Source organism: Camelus ferus, chromosome 10, assembly GCF_009834535.1.
Source record: "Camelus ferus isolate YT-003-E chromosome 10, BCGSAC_Cfer_1.0, whole genome shotgun sequence".
NCBI classification, from domain to species: domain Eukaryota; kingdom Metazoa; phylum Chordata; class Mammalia; order Artiodactyla; family Camelidae; genus Camelus; species Camelus ferus.
Window position 1 is genome coordinate 53,656,088 of NC_045705.1, and position 16,247 is coordinate 53,672,334.

Sequence of the window (16,247 nt, forward strand, 5' to 3'; positions counted from 1 at the left end):
ATAATGGCATGACCATTTCCTTTACCAAAAAGACTGTGGCAATAGCAAGTGAACCCCTCTGACTTGCTGTCCCTATGCCACTCCTTTTGTGTGTACCTGAACTCACTCCCAGGAGATTTTCCTGATTCCTCCTCCTTCCAGTTAAGCTGAGCGCCACAGAGTCCAGAATATTTCCTGCATTTTCTTGTTTCAATAACTATCTACCCCATAGGGAACCCATTTTATTCATCAGACTCTGGAGTGCCATTTCAGGTTGTGATATACAGTAAGAATCACTAGAATGTTGATTAAATAAATGCATAAAGACAATAACGAATACTGTGGGGATACAGAGGAAGGAGAGGCTGACTGAAGAGGTTTCATGAGGGTAATATTTTTCAGCTGTTCTTTGAGAAGTTTTTAACAGGTGGAGATGTGTTAGGAATTTTCCAGGTAGAGGTAATAGAACAATCAAAAGACCCTTGAAAGCAAAGAAAAAGCTGGGGAAATAGCAAATGATCTAGTTTTGATGAAGCATTGATAAGGCCAGATCACGGAGGGCCGCGGGGTCATAGAACGGAGTTTGACCCTCGTTCTTAGAATAAAGAGGAGTATTCGACCGATTTTAAGCTATGGGGAGCTAAAAACGCATTAGACCTGCATTTTGGCTGCAGATGAGAAGGGATATGAGGGGCATGAGTCGAGCAGTAACTAGGAAACTGTTAGGAGTGAGCAGTGTGGTGAGCAAGGATGGAGAGAAGGGCACAACTGGAGGTTTGGCCGGTAGACCGCCCAGTGGGGCGTGGGGCAGAGGGAGGAGTTTCGGCTCGTACAAATGAGAGCGCGCAGGTGCGGTTCATCTCACCAGGCGACCGCGCGGGAGGAGCAAGTCAGCCCCGCATGACGGAGTTGGAGGCGCGGGCGCCGGGCTCACGTGTCCCTCGCGCGTCGCCGTCCGTGCAGCCCTCGGTGGGGTTGGCGGAGGCCGCGGGCGCTGCGGTTCCGGTTCCGGTTCCGGTTCCGGTTCCGGCTGGAGCCCGCGCCTGCGGCGAGGGCGGGCGACCATGGCGTACTCCACCGTGCAGAGGGTGACCCTGGCCTCGGGGCTCGTCCTGGCTGTGTCGCTGCTGCTGCCCAAGGCCTTCCTGTCCCGCGGAAAGCGGCCGGAGCCGCCGCCGGCCCCCGAAGGTAAGCGCGGCCCGCTTCCCCCTCCCCCAGCCGCCGAGCGAGCCCGGAGGGCGCCGCTCCAGGGACGGCGGCTTCCGGAGTCTCCATCCCTGCCGGAGAAGGCGGGCCCAGCGGCGACTGGGAGGTGCCAAACCCCACGGTTCTCTTGGCACCAGCGGGCCGCCCCCCAACCGGGTCCCTCCTGATCTTGCGCCTCAGGCCAGGCCCGGAACGCAGGCATCCAAGCCCCGGCACCTTCCAGCTGGCCTCTCACACACCGGTTGTTCATAGCCCCTTCCCCTCTCTGGCCTAACTCATTTACGCACCGTCCGTTCAGGTGCTTTGGGTTAAGAGGGCTCCCAGTTGGATTGCTCTCTTTAGGGTTTCCGTGTGCTTTCTGAATGAAATCGTCAGTTGGAATTGGTATTGTTAACCTTAATTCGTTGCGTACTTTTCAGTTTGGTGTTGGATGCTCACTGCTTCAGGCTCTTTTTGTGAATATAACTTGAAGATTTTAATAACCCGAATTTCAGTTACTGAGATGAACAAAGCTCTGCGTTCCCCTTACCTGTACAAATATTTGTTAATCCTTTGTTATTGGCATGCTGTATGTGCTGGCTAAAAATCCACCCTGTGGGTTGCATTCTAGGCCTTTTACATAATGAGTGAGTGTACGGGCAGGGATGCCAAAGGCCGGAAGCAGGAACTAGAACAATTCTCTATAGGTCGTGAAGTTCTGGTAACTTTTTCCTAGAAATTATCTGTGTAACATCCTTGAGACATGGATTTACAGTCTCCACACTTCCACTAATAGTCAACCTGTTGATTGTTGGACAGCTCCTTTTCAGCTGAAGTTCATTTCCTTCTAATTCGTGCACGCTGGCTGTCGCTCCGCCCTCTTTTGCGCATCATAGATAATAAAGACTACAAATGCAAAGCACCAAGCTCTAGAGGTGGAGGACAGATTGAACCCAGAATTCTGTTTATAGAATTTGCTTGATAGTTTTTATGTTTGTAAAACTATCTATCTGGGAGAGACTTCTAAAAAAAAAACTTACATATTTGGTTTTCTTTTTTTTTTCTGTCTTATTACAAAAACAACCTAAAAGATTTTACTCACTTTGCTTATATTGTCTGCGTTGACGAAGTCAACTCATGATGATCCTAAGCAATAAAGATTTGTCTAGGATAGTGTTTTAACACATTGAATTTTCATTATGCTGAATTATGTTGAATAAGTTCTGTTCAATGTGAGTGCCAGACACTCTTCTGAATGTTGTATAGAAAAGAGATTAGACATGGTTCTTTCTCTTAAGAACTCAAGTTCTAATATTCGGTGTCCTCGTCTTCCAATCTGTGCACTTTGTTCTGTTTATTCCTCAAGTGTTCTTCCTTCAGCTTCCTTCCTAGCACTCAAGTTGCAGCTCAAATGTAATCTTCTTAGAGAGACTTCCCCTGATTACCCTAGCTCAAGTAACTCTTTCCTCTCTCATCATTCCTTATTCTATCATGTTATTTTATTTTCTCTGTTGCAGGCATTACTATATGGTATGACATTTTCTTGTTCGTTTACTCATTTATTTTTTTGTCTCCACCTTCTAAATCTAAGCTCCTGAGGGCAAGCAGTTTGTCTTGTTCACCACTGTTTCTTTAGCAGTTGGCATATAATGGGCAATCAATACTTTTACATGAATAAGATGATGAAGCTACTGATATTGTGAGTTGTTTTTTGAGTTAGTTACCAAAGTAGTATAATCGAGGCAGAAACCTACCTTAAATGATGCATTCCAGTAACTGAAATTTGCTAACTAAAATCCCTGCCCTGGTACACTGACATTTTAAAAACAGTGAATCCTAGCCATTTTGGGGTTGTATATCACTTTGAGAATTTGATGAAAATTATGGATTTTTCCCCAGGAGAAAATGCACATACTTTTTTATACATACATTCAGAATTTGAATGTCAGTTCAGAGAATCCACAAAACCCAGAAACCTTTGCTTTGAAGAAAGGGACAGCCCTGATTATTTGAAAATTCTTAAAATTCATGTCATTGTAGTTTCCATTTCTGCCCACTGGAGTATGTGAGACAAGCACAGTTCCTTTCCCACATGACAGCCATTAAGATAGTCTTTTAACAAATATTTATGATGTACCTTTAACATAGTTTACATACAATGTATAAATACTACAGATTCCATGAAAAAATGAGTCAGATCTCTGCCTTGATGAAGCCACAATTTAGTAGGGAGAAACAGACATTAAATAAGTGCAAAAAGGGTCCATTGCAGGTACTTAAGTCCTTTTAGGGAATGAGAGAGACACATGTTAGAATGATCAGTTTTACTGGTGGCTCAGGAAAGGTGTCATGGAGGAGGAAAGTCTTTTTTTGTTTTTGTTTTTGTTTGTTTTTTGATAATTGCTGTCTTGACATATAATGTGTGTACCATGGAATTCAGCCATTTAAAGTGTACTTTTGAATGGCTTTTAGCATATTCAGAGTCATGCAACCATCACCACAATCAATTTTAGAACATTTCATCATCCCCCCGCCCCCAGACTCATACTCTTTTGCCATCACCTTTCAACACCCCCCCCCACCTCAACCCCTTCTGCCCTAGGCAGCCACTGTCTACTATCTGTCTTCATAGATTTGCCTGTTCTAGATATTTCATATAAATGGAATCATACAATGTGATCTTTTGTGACTGGCTTCTTTCATATAGCATGTTTTCAAGGTTCATTCACGTTGTAGCATGTATCAATACTTCATTACTTTTTATGCCTGAATAATATTCCATTGTGTGGCTGTACCACATTTTATTTATCCATCAGTTGATGGGCATTTTGGGTTTTGATTATTATGAATAATTCTGCTGTTAACATCTGTGTACAGGTTTTTGTGTGGATAAATGCTTTCATTTCTCTGGAGTCTATGCACTTGGGAAATGAGAGCATTTTAGTGTGGCTGGAACTAAGAGTAGAATTTCTGGTTCATATGGTTACTCTGTGAACAGTTTTGAAGAACCACTAGATTGTTTTCCAAAGTAGCTACACCACTTTACATTCCCGCTGGCAATGCATGGGGGTTCCAGTTTCTCTGCATCTTCATGGACACTTGTTATTGTCTGCCTTTTTGATTATAGCCATCCTAGTAGGTGTGAAGTGGTATCTTTATTGTGGTTTTTTCTTTTGCGTTTCCATGATAACAACATTGATATCTTTTCATGTGTTTATCGGCTATTTGTGTATCTTCTTTGGAGAGATGTCTATTCAGACTTTTGACCATTTTTAAATTGAGGTTTTGTCTTTTTATTGTTGAGTTACAAGAGTTCTTTATTTTAGGTACAAGTCCATTATCAGATATTTGATTTGCAATTATTTTCTTCCATTTCAGCCTTTGTGGGTTGTCTTTGCTTTCTTGATGGTCTCCATTTAAAAAGAAAAGTGTTTAATTTCGATGAAGTGCAACTTACCTATTTTTTCTTCTCTTCTGCTTTTGGTACCATATCTAAAAACAACAATTTGCCAAATCCAGGGTCATGAAGATTTATGCCCATGTTTTCAAGTTTTATGGTATTTACTCTTTAATCCATTTTGAGTTAGTTTTTATATATGGTGTGAGGTAGAAGTCCAGCTTCATGTGGATATGCAGTTGTCCCAGCATCATTTGTTGAAGACTATTCTGTTTACATTGTTTTGATGCCCTTGTCAAAATTCAGTTGACTATAAGTGTGAGAGCTTGTTTTTGATCCACTCTCAATTCTGATCCATTGATACAAATATCAACTATACTTATCCTTATGCCAGTACCATACTATCTCAATTACTGTAGCTTTGTGGTAAGTTTTGAGGTTGTGAAGCATTGTCTTCCTATTGTGTTCTTTTTTCTAGATTGATTTCTGATTCCTATGACCCAGCAGTTTTGTACACATTATAGGATCAGCTTGTCAATTTCTGTAGAAAAAGCCAGCTGGGGTTTTGATTGTGTGCAATCTGTAGATCAATTTGGAGATTATTGCCATCCTAACAATATTAAGTCTTTTAATCTAGGAACACAGGGTTTTTTAGAAATTTATTTGGGTTTTTATTTCAAAGAAGTTTGTAGTGTACAAGTCTTATTTTGTTAAGTATTTATATTTCTTATTTGTATTTCTAAGTATTTTATTATTTTTGGTGTTATTGTAAATTGAATTATTTTGTTAATTTTATTTTCAAATTGTTCATTACTGTTTTTAGAAACAACTTTTGTGTATTAATATTGATTCTGCAAACTTGGTGGATTGTTTCTTAGCTCCAATACATGATTATGTTGTCTGCTAGTAGAGATTGTTTTACTAATTTTTTTCCAATCTACATGCTATTCATTTTTCTTTCCTAACTGCCTGAGTTAGAACCTCTAGTACAATGCTGAGTAGAAGTAGTGAAGAGATAACAACCTTGATTGTTCCTAACCTTAAGAAACCTTTCATACCATTAAGGATATTGTTAGATATGGATTTTTTTTTAAGATGCCCTTTATCAGCTTGAGGGAATTCCCTTTATTCCTAGTTTGTTGAGTATTTTTATTATGAAGGGGTGTTGAATTTTGCTTTTTCTGTGTTTATTGAAGTGATGATGGGGATTTTGTCCTTCATTCTATTGATATGTATTACATAATTGATTTCTGAATGTTAAACCAGCCTGTATTCTTTGGCTAAATTGAGGAGGTAACTCTTGAAGTGTTTTATTAGCCAGATTAAGAAGGACATTCTATAGATAAACAACAAGGACCTACTGTATAGCATAGGGAGCTATATTCAATATCTATAATAACCTAAAATGAAAAAGAATATGAAAAGAATATATATGTATAACTGAATCACTATGCTGTACACCATAAACTAACACAACGTTGTAAATTAACTATACTTCAATTTAAAAAATAAAAAAGGACATTCCAGGCAGAGGGAATACAGAGCAAAAAAGAACACCCAGAGGCTTGAAATAGCCTTAGAGCTAGCTGTAAGAGAAGACACCAGAGAAGTTGTAAGGAGCCAAAGTGTAAAGGTTTTTTTTTCCGCCATACTTAAGGAGTTTGGATATTATTCTAAAGACAGAAGAGGCCATTGTAAATTTGTAAATAGAAGAGAAACATCCAGTTTAGTTTTAGAAAGGACACCTTGACAACAGTGTAAAGGCTGGATGGTGAGGATTTCATTAGGGAGAACATTGTTGAAGTAGTCCATTTGAGACACCAGGAACATCATTAAGCCAGGGTCTTTGGGCTCATCCATTAGGATTCTCATGATAAGTGACAGAAAGTTCAGGTGAACTGTCTTAAGTCAAAAAGAGAATTTATTGTGCAAATGAATTGACCCTGTGTTAGAACTGGCCTCCTGTGTGGTTTGATCTAGAGATTCACAGTCTCATCAGGGCTTCTGTCTGATTTTCTGTGTCCTTTTCACTTCTGGGTTCTTTCTCAAGTTGGCTCTGTCTGATTTCTCTCTTAGGGTAGCAACAGTGGTTGCATGAGTTCCAGATACCACTTCCTCACATTCAATTATCCAGAGAAGGAGAGAATGTTTTTCTTTTCTTTTGAACTCTTCCTTCACTCCCCTCTCACTCTTATCCCCTCCTCCCATCTTCCCAGTTCTTTCCCAGTAATTCCTGCTAGCATAGCCACTCATCTTAATGGCTTGAATTAAGTTACTTGTAGTGCTGTGGGTAGAAACAATATGCAGATTAACCACTGTAGAGTTGAGAGTGATTCCCAAAGGGAAATAGGGGTACAGGAGGAAGATGGAGTAAATGGAGCAAGGGAGGCAGTCAATACTGGCTGGGAGGAAAGAACAATTCTAAGAGATGTTTTTAAATAGAAGTGGAAGGTAAAGGAGAGGGAGGCATCTTGAATTATTCTCAGTTTATTGGCTATAAACTGAGAATATATAGATTTATGACACCCTTTACCAAAATAGTAATGAAGTAAAGTAGATTAAAGGGGAAAGATAATGAGTTCAGGAATTTGAAGACTAGTATCATATCCCCTTCTTCCATCTTTTTTCCTACATTGGCATCCCTAGCTCCTTTATCTATTCCTCATATGACATAGTTGCAAGTATCTAAACATAGCCCTCTTAGAAGGCAAACAATAGAAAGAGTAATCCAGTTACCTCATGGAAGAGCAGCTGATTGCATTCCCCACCCTCTTTTTTAAAATTCTGTACTTCAATTAATGCATCCTGGGGATTGCTTTAGATTTTTTGGCACTTGCTGTTTAATTGGAATCTTAAACTTAATTTTAAATAGGAGCTGCTCATCTAGGTTTTGTCCATTTTGTACTGTTCATTTGATGTTTCAGAACCAAATATAGGACTTGGTAGCCTTCCCTGTCGCATTTTATCTATTTAAATTTGGTCCAGAATTCTAGCCTCTTGACATTTTTTCAGAACATTTATTGTTCTGTTTAGTGTATATGTTTACTATCTCTCTCAGCTATATGCTATTCTTCATTTTCTAAAACCTTTTTTTTGGTTAAAGACATTTTCAAACATAAGCAAAAGTAGAGAGAGTAGTAAAATGAATCCACATTACCCTGCTTCAACAACCATCATCTTGTGTCATGAATATCCCCACTTACTTTTTCCTTCATATGCTCAATTATTTTGAAGCAAATCCCAGACATTGGGTCATTTCACCCTTAAATACTTTCATATACATCTCTAAAAACATAAGAATTCTTCTTAAAATATAGCCACAATATTATTATTACATCTAAAAATCAATAATTCCTTAATGTCATGAAATATCCAGTTGGTGTTCAAATTTCTCCCACTGCCTCTTAATTTTTTTTCACAATTTCACCGTTGATTAGGATGGCATGTCTTCTTGATAGACCATTTAAATTATTTTTTTAAATGTATCAGTGTTTTGAAACTGCTTTTAGGATCACCTTCACTTTTTGTGAACTGGAACAAATTATCTATCTCCGTTCATTCAAGATTTCTCTTTTAATCAATATAATTTCTTAAATTTTTTTTAGTTCGGTGATCTTATTTGCAAGTTTTACCAGTCTTCTTGGTAGAAATTATTTAGTGGACAGACTTGAACTCCTCACCCATCTGGGACATTTTTTCCCTCTAGGACTATTAATTCTCCATTTAACCCCAAATTCATACCTTTTGGTAAAGAATATGTTAGCAGAATAGAGATAAGAAGTTCTGCTTTCTCAGCGTTACGTTTTATCATCAGGCAAACTGCCTTTTCACTCTAAAAATGCCCCTTTTGCTTTTGCTAGCCTTTTTGTAAACCTTGATTTATTTTGGACCTTGGCCTCCTAATGTGGTTCTTTCAAGATGTGAGGAAGACAGAGTCAGCTGTTGCTAGTGCACCACTTTAAGCAATGCTGAATTAAATATGGCCTCTAGAACTTCCTCAGTATTTAGGGAGAAGCTTACGTATCTTAAAGAACCATCCATTAAGACCTTTCTTGTATTGCGGTAATCAGAAGTATAAACACATCCAGTTCTTTATTGATTTATTTGCCCTAAGAATGAAATGCTGCAGATGGTTTAATGTTGCTTTCAGAAAGCTCTTTTGTTAACAGTGCTAGTTTTTGTTTTTGTTGTTAGCAATAGGGATGGTTATTAACAAGGGAAAGCAGAGCTTCACTCTATAAAACCCATTAAGTTTTTAGTCAAGCTTAAGTGATTTGCTAAGTGAAATTTTAATAATTAAATAAACCTAAATATGGGGAAAGCTTTCAATAAACAATTGGAATTTAGTCAAGTCCATTTTATAGAATATTTAAGTACATATGGAGATAAGGATACAGTTGTTTTCTCTTTTGGAAAGTACAATTTTAATGTTCTAATATCTTAATGTTCTGATTTCTTTAGCTGTTTTTTTTAAATATTTTTTTTTTAGAAACCACAAATCCTTCTTGTAATGTAGCTATAAAGGAAGCATTTGTAATGATGAGAAATGCAAAATAGGTAACCTAAATGTTCATCAGCTTGAATGGGGGGTGGGGTAAGTGAATTGTGATATAGATATACAAGGAGATGCCATATAGCAGTTTGAATGAATGAACTAGGGCTCCATATATCAACATGAATAGATTTCTAAGATAAAATACTGATTCCTCACCTAGAAAAAAAGGCAAAAAGGGAAGTTGCAGAAGCATAAGTACAATATGATACTATAATATACATTTTTTTAAAATTTTGGTTAAAATATCCATAACATAAAATTTATCATTTCAGCCATTAGGTATACAGTTTAGTAGTATATAACCATCACTACCAACTGTTACATAACCATCACTACCATCCATTCATAATATAGTTTTAAAACACTCAAGACAATGTTATATATTGTTCATGGATGTATACTTACGTGTAAAGTGTAAAAGCACACATTCTAATAAGAATAAATTTGGAGTTGTGGCTATCTCAGGGTAGGTGGAAGAATACACAAGGGGCTCCAGTTAGCTCTGCTGGTAGATAGGTATACATGTGCTCATGTATTATCATCTAAAGTTTTTTGTACACTTGGATTATTTTCTTTAAAAAATTGATTTTTTAAAAAATCATTTCAACTAGACATCTCCAGGTGTTTTCTAGCCATTGACTTTTTCAATATTCTGGAATATTCAGTTCTAAGAAACATAGTGGCACCAAGATCCAAGAGGTGAGATTACTCCCTGTTGAGAACAGTTAACTTTACAAAGAGAATCTCTTCCAAATTCAGCATTCTAACCCCAGCCTGTCATCTCAAGTGTACCCTTGGTCCCAAGTGGCAGAGGTTATAGGTGTGATGCCTAAAGGTCTGAGAGAATGACTCTACAAAGAAAAGAAATAAAAAAGAGAGCAAGTTTTTGAAGGTCAAAATAAGTTTCATTTTTAGGTTTGAAGTGATAGACACCAAAGGACATATACACTAATGGAATTTAGAGAGAAGAGGTAAGAGCTTGGAGGAAGGTCAGAACTAGAGCTATACATTTTGGAAATTGTAATGGATACCTTGAGAATGAATGAGTTTGCCAAAGGATGAAGAAAAAAGAAAGAACGAAGTTTGAAACAGAATCTTGGGGAGAGAGGATTAAAGAAGAACCAGTGAAAGATGAAAAGGAATAGGTAGAAGGACCAGTCATTGGGGAAAGAAGAGATCAGCAGAGTGATGTTATACAGATATTAAGGCAGTAAAATTTGACAAGGATTTGTTCAGATTAATCCAATATTTGTTGAATGACTTGTGGTAATCACTTTCTTGTGTAGCAGAGGAGTCTTAAGAATGAGAACTGAGTAAAAGCCATTGGATTTGATGGTTAAGGTTTAGTTACCATGTTGCTATAACTATTCTTTTTGTCTATAAACTCTTCAAAGACAGGAATTCTGTTTTATTTATCATTTTAATCTCAGTGTCTGGCACAGTACCTGGCACATTAAGTACTCAGTAGCAAATCTGTGATCTACTAAACTGAGTATAAACTGCACAGATTTCTCCTAGGATATAAAACATATTTTACCATCTAGCCTGTCTGTTCCATTGCTCTCCAATCCCCTCTCCTACCTTTGAAAATAGTATTTTGTACTTTTTCAGTGCTTCTTTGATTCTAGTCTGCAACTGCTTTTTCCAAAACTTTTTTAAAAATCAATTTTAATGTTTCAGTGCTTCTTGCCACATCATGATTCATTTAGTGTTGCTTTTTGAAACCCTGTATTATACTTCCTTTCTTACTCCCATTACTCATTCATTAATTCAGTATAAAGAAGACAGTTCTAACAGTCAGAGCTGTACAGAGGTGGCCAGGGCTTCTAGGGGGCCAGGGGGAGTGGAGTACTGAGTTTCCTGTTCAATGATACTCAGCAGAATCAGGACCACAACTTAAGGGAAGTGAGGGTGAGGGTTTGAACAAAAGTAGTTAGAGTAGGTGACTCCTTCAAAAAATTTCAACTTCGTTGGGATATAATTCACATGTCATGCAGTTTACCTATTTAAAGTGCACAATCAGTGGTTTTTAATATAGTCACAAAGTTGTACAACCATCACAGTTTGCTATTCTGAATCTCATTCCCTCCTTCAGTGATGACTCCTATCCTCTTTTTGTTCCTTTTTGCATTCTTTCAGTACTTAGACATTTGGTCTGTCTAGTAATAAGATCCATGATACCCTGTTCCTTTTTTGCTGTTTTGGATATACTACTTTTTTAAAAGCATCGTTTGATGGGGGAACCATCGTTTCTGTTTCATTTATGGTTCTCCTCCTTTCCTACCCATAGCACAGAGTGCTGAACATAATAGCTGTCCAATAAATATTCTTGGATGACAGATCTATAAAAGTTTTGGGGGGAAATGTGTGATGTTTAGCATCATCATCATTTTTCAATTTTAGAAATGCAAACTAATGCCTTTTGTGCCATTACTTGGTTTGAATTTTTTATATCTTGTTTTATGCCAAGTTTTTAAAACAGTCTTCTCAGTACAGTAAAATGAAATTCAACAAGATATTAATACAGATATTAAATCTAGTATATTGAACACTAGATAAATCAGATTCTCTCACAAGAAAGGCTAGCTTCTCGGATGTTGGCTAGCCATTTGTTCAAAGTGCATTATAGCCTTAGAGCTAGTATGATATTAAGATCTTTGACAATTTGGTAGCAAAATAAGTCACCAGCACCCAAAAAAAGTAGTAGTGACCTGGTTTCCTCCTTCTGCTGTCTGAAGCTGTGCTTCTGTTGCTGCCCTACTCTTAAAAAGAAGCATTTCTTCTCATAATTTCCATGTCATTTGAAGTCAGTATCAGGAGGGAAAGGAGGATTGTTGGAGTGGAGCTTGGCTGAGAGAGGACGCAAGGCAGAAGACAGCTCCCTGGCGCAGACCCTGGCTGTCTCACTCCCTGCCTGCCCTCCCAGCATCTTACCTCAGGAGCAGAGAGTTGACTTAAAGATGGTTCTCAGTTCATAGCACCTGATTAACATCACAGTGCAAGGTTGCTTTCTTATTTTATTTTCTTTTTAACCCTTTATCTTCAATCCACATGCCCATTCCTTTCCCCATTCACGTGCACCCACTCTAATGTGTTTGTTTTATGTTCTTAGACCTACACATTTGTTTGAAAGACACATAGTATAATTATGATGTGTCTTTAGCTTACGTATGGTATTTGCTTATTTTTTTTACTCACTGCTGTGCTTCTCAAGATATATTCCTATTGCTGAAGGTACATATAAAGTGTGTTTTCTGAAAGCTATGTAGAATTCCATGATTGTATCTTCTCCATTTTGACTTTCCATTCTCACAGTTATGGAGGTCAGTTACTTCAGGCTCCCTGCTACAACATCATCACAGTGAACATTCCCACACAGGTCTCTAAAGTCTATAGCTCGCATTTGGATATAGGTAGCTTTATTTGAGAATTTCTCTGGAATTTATCCACCAGAGTGGGATCACTGGATTATAGGGCATAGATATACTGAATGTCACTCAGTACAGTTAGATCACTTAGCAGAATGGCTGTATCTGTCTACAGTCTTACCCACTGTAAGAGAGTTCTTGCCTCCCTACATCTTTGCCAGCGCCTGCTATTACCCACCATTCCAATCTTTGCCCTTCTGATAGGTATAAGTGCTATCTCATTGTTTTAATTGGTATTTTTCTTGTTGGTTTTAGTTTGAATTTGATCATCTCTTTATATACTTGTTAACCATACTAGTTCATAGCTACTCATGTCTTTTGGCCATTTTTCTATTGGGTCTCCTGTAATGTTCATATCAAATAGTGGGAGTTCCTTATCTATTCTAGAGATTTAATCCCTTGTCAATTTTAGATGTTGCAAAAGCTTCCCTTGTCTGTCCTCTATCTTCACACTATTCATGGTGTTCTTCATTGAACAGAAATCCACAGTTTTTTTGAGGTCAAATCCAACAATTTTTCACTGTATCATTTGTATTTTTAGAGTCTGATTCATGAATTCTTTCTGCTGCTTCATGTTTTTCTTTATTATCTCCCAGTGGTTTTTCCATGCAAGCCTGTTTACATAGCCTTTTGAAGAGGTATCTTTCCTTTTTTTCTCACCTATGACTCTCAGGAGACTTGGCAGCTGGTGTTAATGTTTGGCTGCTCCTGGTGGAGGAGAAAAATGTAAGAAAATTGATGCATCCTCCTTTCTCTAAGCCCTGCACTTCCACAAATAGGGATGAGTCCCTGTGACCCTAATTGTACTCCATGAATCTTGTCTACTCAGCTCCAGCTGATTGGAAAGTGCTGTATACCTACCCAAGCTGAGTACTCAAGATCTTCCTGCAAAGAATTTGAAATTAAGACCAGTCTCCACTGTCCTCTTGAAGGACATGCAAATTGAGGGGTTTGGGGGTGAACATCTTCCTGCATGTTCAAAAAGAAGCAGGAGCAATTCTTTGCAGAGGAATGAGAATGAGGAAGATATGCACAGAATAACAAGGAAAAGCCTTATGGCCCTCTTATAGAGAGGGAGAAAGATTGAGATAGAAAGTGAGGGTAGCTGTCTTGGACCCTAATGGTGTTCCAGTTTCTGGTTGTATTCTCTTCTGAGACCAGATTGCATTTCCTCATCTGTATTAGTTAGAGGTGGCTAACTGCTCTAACAGATAGACTTCAAAGCGTATAATGGCCCTAGCAAAATAGAAGTTTATTTCTCGCTCACATAAACAGGTCCAGATGGTTCTAAGTTGGTAGGGTGGCAGCAGTGGAGGGCTCTGTGACACACAGTTACTCAGGATTCCAGGTTGATGGAGGCTCTGCCTTTTTTAACATATGTCCTCCAAGGTCTCCCTGGGTGCCAGCATCCAGCCTGCAGAAAGGAAATGAACATGGAGTTCAATACATAGGAAGCTTCATAGGCCAGGCCTTGAACCAGCACCTGTCATTCACATTCCTTTAGCTAGAACTCAGTTACATGATCCCATTTAACTGAATGGAAGCTGAAAAATGTCATCTACCTGTGGTCTCAAAAGGAAGAGAAGGTGGGTTTGGTGAAGAGCTAGAGATTGCCATATCGTATTTATTTTCTGTGAGATAACTCTTGTGATGCCTCTATAGCCTTGTAATCGAGTTCTTATATTTTTTAAACTTGTTTGAATTGGCTCCTATTTGTCTCAGTGCATGAGGTGTTTTCATGATAGCCATATTTAAAATGGTAGAGGAAATGATTAATGATTAAGACTGATTAATTTGTTTTCTCAGGGAAGTTGGGTCGATTTCCGCCGATGATGCATCATCACCAGGCACCCTCAGATGGCCAGACCCCTGGGGCTCGTTTCCAGAGGTCTCACCTTGCAGAGGCCTTTGCAAAAGCCAAAGGATCAGGTGGAGGCACTGGAGGAGGAGGTAGTGGAAGAGGCCTGATGGGGCAGATTATTCCAATCTATGGTTTTGGGATTTTTTTATACATACTGTATATTCTATTTAAGGTAAGTGGAATCATCCTGGTCATGTTACATCAATGAAAATCTAATATCATCATAATAAAAATCATTGTCAGCATTAAAACTCTTTACAGTTCATAACCCTTTTTCAAACCCATCATCTCTTTAAACCTTGCCTCCTTTTTATGAGGTACTTAAGATAGCTATTATCTCAGTTTTACAGATGAGAAAATTTTTGCTCAGAGCCTAAACAATTTGCCCCAGAATTCACAGCTAAAAATTCAGAATCAGGACTTGAACCCGAATCTCCTAGTTCCTAATCCACTGAGCAATAAGTAATAAAGTTCAACACCTCCCCTCCCTGCACCCTGCCCGCGCACCCCCCCACCTTTTTTTGACTGGGCATCTTTGCAAGCTGTAAAGGCACAAAGATGTTCTAAGAAGTCCTTTATTATTAGGATTGGCACAGTGATTTCCAAGTAGCCACTGCGAGGCCAAATAATGACTGTACCAACACTACTTTTTCCTTCTTTTACCCCCAAGAGTATGAGGTGCTGTTTTTAAAATCAGTTGCAGTAATTGGCAGTTCTGAAACAGAACTGCCACGTCCTGAAACTAAGCCTGATATTGCCTAGCTCTGGGTAGACATGGTTTGGGTCCTTTAAATGCAGACTTCCAGTTAAGTTCCACCTCTAGGCAGGCTTTGGTCGGCCATGGGGCTGGGCACCGTAAGTGGAGGCAGGAGATTCACTTGTCCTCCTAACAAAAGTAAGAGGTGGAATTCTTGAGGCAGCCCAAGCTGAATCTTAGGTGAACAGGGGATGGCAGATGTCCTGTAAAGAGATATTTTTCCTTGTGTCTCAATAATTTTTTACTTGGAAACCTTCTATTGGGTGGTTTTTGTTTTGTTTTGTTTTGTTTTGTTCAGGTGTTTCTCTAATGTTATTTCATTTGATTTCTCCCAACCTTTTTTTTCCTTCATTTACTATGAGGGGTTCCATGACTTTGAGGGTCTGAGCTGCTGTTGATGTGCTGTACCTCCTTCAATTCTCAGCTCTCAAAGGGGAAAAGTACTGCAGAGGACCGGAAATGCTCTCCTGCCACACCTGGAAACACCCACAGGAAAATTAGTAAGTGCCTCTTCAGCATATTCATAAGTTTCATTGAGTTAGACAGCCATACAGCTGGAGGGACAATCTGTGGACGGGTCTTAAAAGCATTTCTCAAAAGTTGTCCCAGACGAATCTGATGCCATTTTTACCTTAGCTCTGGGAAGTCTCAGAAGTTTCCATATTGATATTAGGCTTTTAAAGGAAGGAGAGTTGTAAAAAGTACAAAACCACCAGTTTACTTTTTTATATATTAGCAAATTAATATTTACATTTGAAATGGATTACTTCTCATTTCCAGACTTCAGAATATGGGAGGAAATTTCACATAGAGGAAAACTGAGACAGTGAGATCAAGTCATTGCCAAAGTCAGTTATTAGATCTACGGACAGAGTTGAACACTTCTGACTCTTAAAATGTGATCATCAAATACTTATTGACCAATTAGAATATTCTCTCTGGAGAAATGAAACGTTAGTGGCACGGCTCTTCCCTCTGAGAATTTATAGTCTAAAAATGGATGTCAGGAAAAACCACTTGTGAAAAGTTTACTACCTAGAAAGAAGGGACTTGGCAAAAGCCTTGTGGGAAATCACGTCTTGCTG

General features: G+C 38.6%; 1 protein-coding gene across 11 annotated transcripts in view; it reads left to right on the forward strand.

The window, feature by feature from the left end:
- The first annotated feature begins 839 nt into the window (after positions 1-839).
- The window catches only part of RIC3 (RIC3 acetylcholine receptor chaperone), a 37,934-nt gene continuing 22,526 nt past the window's right edge, over positions 840-16,247 (forward strand). For 3 of the 11 annotated variants that reach the window (XR_004323308.1, XR_004323309.1, XR_004323305.1), the window contains exons 1-3: positions 849-1,167; positions 14,351-14,577; positions 15,587-15,662. Coding sequence is in view for 2 of the 11 variants with exons in the window: in XM_032489099.1 (XP_032344990.1) it covers positions 1,044-1,167; positions 14,351-14,577; positions 15,587-15,662 (427 nt within the window). In the remaining 9 variants the exon portion in view is untranslated. Of the gene's footprint in view, positions 1,168-14,350; positions 14,578-15,586; positions 15,663-16,247 lie in introns of all 11 variants that reach the window. The other 8 variants (XR_004323306.1, XR_004323307.1, XR_004323311.1 and 5 more) reach the window with 6 other exon arrangements.